The sequence below is a fragment of the Gekko japonicus genome, unplaced genomic scaffold (genome assembly GCF_001447785.1).
Source record: "Gekko japonicus isolate JY-2015 unplaced genomic scaffold, Gekko_japonicus_V1.1 scaffold256, whole genome shotgun sequence".
NCBI lineage: Eukaryota > Metazoa > Chordata > Lepidosauria > Squamata > Gekkonidae > Gekko > Gekko japonicus.
Window position 1 is genome coordinate 249,085 of NW_015161412.1, and position 3,745 is coordinate 252,829.

At 43.1% G+C, this 3,745-nt stretch overlaps 1 protein-coding gene across 1 annotated transcript in view; it reads right to left on the reverse strand.

Annotated features, from left to right (window-relative positions):
* TC2N (tandem C2 domains, nuclear) overlaps nucleotides 1-3,745 on the reverse strand; it is an 86,216-nt gene that overhangs the window by 46,602 nt on the left and 35,869 nt on the right. The window contains exons 4-6 of the mRNA XM_015427128.1: nucleotides 2,452-2,628; nucleotides 1,322-1,413; nucleotides 529-604 (exon numbers count right to left, since the gene is read on the reverse strand). Coding sequence (XP_015282614.1) covers nucleotides 529-604; nucleotides 1,322-1,413; nucleotides 2,452-2,628 — 345 coding nt within the window. The remainder of the gene's footprint in view (nucleotides 1-528; nucleotides 605-1,321; nucleotides 1,414-2,451; nucleotides 2,629-3,745) is intronic.

Consider the following 3,745-nt stretch of genomic DNA (forward strand, 5'->3'; position numbering starts at 1 on the left):
GGTGCAAGCCGCCGCCGCCGCTTCGGAGCTGGGGGGGGGGGGAGACCAGCGAGGCCCCCCGATATTTTTTTGGGGGGGTTAGATTTTTGTGCACACCTGCGGACCGTCCCAAGTGTGCACAAAAATCTCCCTCCCCCCTAGGTGCCCCCGATGTGTGGAAATAAGTATCCGCACACCAGGGGGCGACTTGAGAATTAGATATATAGATGTATCTTCAGACAGAGGTGTGCTGCTCTGGACTGTGTCTGTAATCAATGCTCAGTACACAAAATCTGTATTTGCAGTACATATTCCTAAAGTCATGTCTAAACATCCAATTTATGGTTTGTTAGGAAAACAAGACAAGCAAACAGCAAGAATTAGATATATAGATGTATCTTCAGACAGAGGTGTGCTGCTCTGGACTGTGTCTGTAATCAATGCTCAGTACACAAAATCTGTATTTGCAGTACATATTCCTAAAGTCATGTCTAAACATCCAATTTATGGTTTGTTAGGAAAACAAGACAAGCAAACAGCATTTATTACCTAGACTCCTGTTACTTCCTTGCGAATTTTTCCTTGACGAGGTGCTGCTCGGAACACTGGACACTGAATCGTATCGCTGCAAAGAAAGGGCAACAATAATGCAGCACCTATGCAAGGCAAGACCAGCTACCGCACACTTGCACGGCTTGTCAAATCACTGCATGAATAGCAAGGAACTGCAAGTGAGGAATAGGTAGGGTAGAGCTCAGCTATGTTTTTGCCTTTTGTGCTACTAGGAAGCATGAGGTGTTTATCTATAATTCTCGTATACTGCTTAAATCCCACTGAAGCAATAAAGAAGATTCACCATTGCCGGAAATTACCTCAACACTATTATGAGAAGTATCTGATTTCAGATTGCATGTGTCTATGCATCACGAAAAGGGTTATGGATTTCCTCTAGATGTGCAAAAAAGCGTCGGGGACAAGATGGAGCCTTGCAGGACCCCACAAGCCAAAGGGCTGAGCAGCTGTTCCCCAGACAGGGAACAGAGCACACTTGTGGAGAGAAATGCATCTTTCATGGACTATTCTATTCTGATCCTTAAATAAGATGCATAATGCTTTATTAATCGTATAAGAGGATTGTACTAACCAAACAAAAATATTTACACTTCAAAAACATTTTGAACCAGTATAGCAGGACTGAGGAGAACAAAATAATTTCTGAAAGTAGTTCATTGGCTACACAAAATTCTTGACATTATTTGGCACTGTATGCATAAAATTAACAATGCACAAAAAGAAAACAAAGTTCTGGGTGCAGCTTTTTCAAGTTGTGAGAAGAATTTACCTGCATGAATCGGTGGGGCGGACTTGTGAGATCAAACATAGAGTGACTTAAAGTGGATGAGCCAGGCAATGTGCTACTCCTTAAGTCACAAACTGAAAAGAGAACAAGAAAGAAAGGAGTATAACCCTAGTATAACCCTCAGGAACACTTTAGTCATTTGCACAAGCTGCAGCAGAACAGATAGGTAAGGATGTAGTGCCTCAAGGTCTTTCAGACAGTTTGTAAGTCAATTACAGACTGGAATGACTCAGATTTTATAGAATACAATCTAGGATGTCAGTCCCATTACACATGGGAGCTACATGAGTGCTTACACTAGTGCTGGTGTGGACTCCCACTGATTTCAATGGAATTGCTGCAGGAGAACGTCATGCTGGATTGTTTCCACATACACGTTTCCCCACAGGGCAAATATATCCCAGGGCCATTTCATGTTGGGAAAATAGCACCCAGAGTGGGAGAAGAGAAGACATAAACACTTTCTCCCCACACTAAAAGGTCCCAATCTGAATCAGGCCTTTATGCTCCTGGTAACTGGGTTCCCATTACAGAACTCCAGGCACATGTCTGTTGAGTCCAAATGTCTGCAACATGCATATGCTAATGTGTGAACTGGCCCATAGTTAAACCACTGTAATTACACAGGACTGACCCTGTAAGCGGATGGATGGATGGAGCAATATTGCATCTCTCATGCTTCCTCGTTTTTGTGAAGATTCATTTTGGCAGCACTAAATACAAAGAGGAAGAATGCAAAAGACTGTCCTTTTCCACTGATGTTCAGCACAACAGCCATTTGTTCTGACCACTATAGGGGGCTTTCAAAGAAGAGAGAGAAGGAAGTAGTGAGGTAGAGGGAAATTCATCCCACAAGTCTTTGCGGGTTTTCGCTCGTAATAATTATAATATCAAACTTGTATGACATCTCTTATAACACACATCCTTACAACCATTACGCATGGGCTCCAAAAGCTCACTGTGTTCAAGGCTGAACAGGGGCTTTCTGGCCTTTCAACTCCAAATCCAACATTACCTTCTGAGCCAGATCTTATGTTGGCTCACATTATCTGCCCGTAGGTACCAAAGAGAAGTGGCAGAAAGTTGCTAGTGCAAGAGAATGTGCTTCTTACCTGAACCATATAGTTTTCCATTGTCTGATTTTTCTGGGTGGCGTCTGATCAAATCTGGGGAATAAGGTGGATGCTTCTGCAGGTAGAATGGGTTATAGACCACATCAAACAGAGGCCCTTGCTGGTATGCACTGGAGAGTTCTGTCTTCCGGTCACCAAAAGATGTTACAGCAGAGCCTGTGAATCATGGCAATATATTACTGTGTATTTCAGCATTTTGCTAAAATTCTGTGTCCCACATGGACAGGAGGCTGGCAAATATAGTTTTTGTTTTTTAATAATTTCCTTGCCTTACTCTGCGAATAAAGTCCAGCAACTGAATGGGGGTGGGGGTGGGGAGACTGGATCCAACTGAATATTGATAGTGATACCAGGGAAATATCACAATGCTATAAAGAATGGGAAGGATGGAAATTTGTTGTTGTTCAGTCGCACAGGGGGAGACTGGATCCAACTGAATATTGATAGTGATACCAGGGAAATATCACAATGCTATAAAGAATGGGAAGGATGGAAATTTGTTGTTGTTCAGTCGCACAGTCGAGTCCGACTCCTCGCGACCCCATGGACCAGATCACGCCAGGCCTTCCTCTCTTCTGCCGTCCTCTGAAGTTTGCTCAATTTCATGTTCATTGCATCTATGACACTGTCTAACCATCTCATCCTTTGCTGTCCCCGTCTTCTTTGACCTTCAATCTTTCCCAGCATCAGGGTCAATTGCCCAACACTTAATCCTATTCTTTTAGCCCATTAAGGCGCTAGCAGCGTCTAGCATTTTTCTGGGGACTATGTGCTTGGTGGCTCATACCCCCAAACCCCTTTTTACAGCATAAAAGGAGAGCATCTGCCCATGCTCGATCTCTCACTTCCTCTCTGCCTGACCCCAACCTACCTTGCTGACTCTCGGTTTAAGCGCTGCCCAGAGTCTACCACGTGTATTGTTGGTTAATATATGGCCCCTTTCCCTTTTAGTCTCCCTTCATTTTTCGCTGCAGGATCGCTTCATCTCATTGGACAGGTAATTATTGCCCAACCAACAAACTTCTCCTGCTAATGCAAATGTCTCTATACCTTTCCGTCTTATTTTCTTAGTTCTGTATTGTTGTGTGTATGCTTGGATTTTATTGTATGTGTGTGCAAATTCCCTAGTAAAGAAACCATTTCAATAAGATCTGGTCTCTGCGTCTATTTCTGGAAATCTGGACTAAGTGGGACTCCTGTATACATAGGTTATTGCTCCCTTATATGCCTATTGCCATTTAATAACTACATTTCCCCAAGCTATTATTAAGAA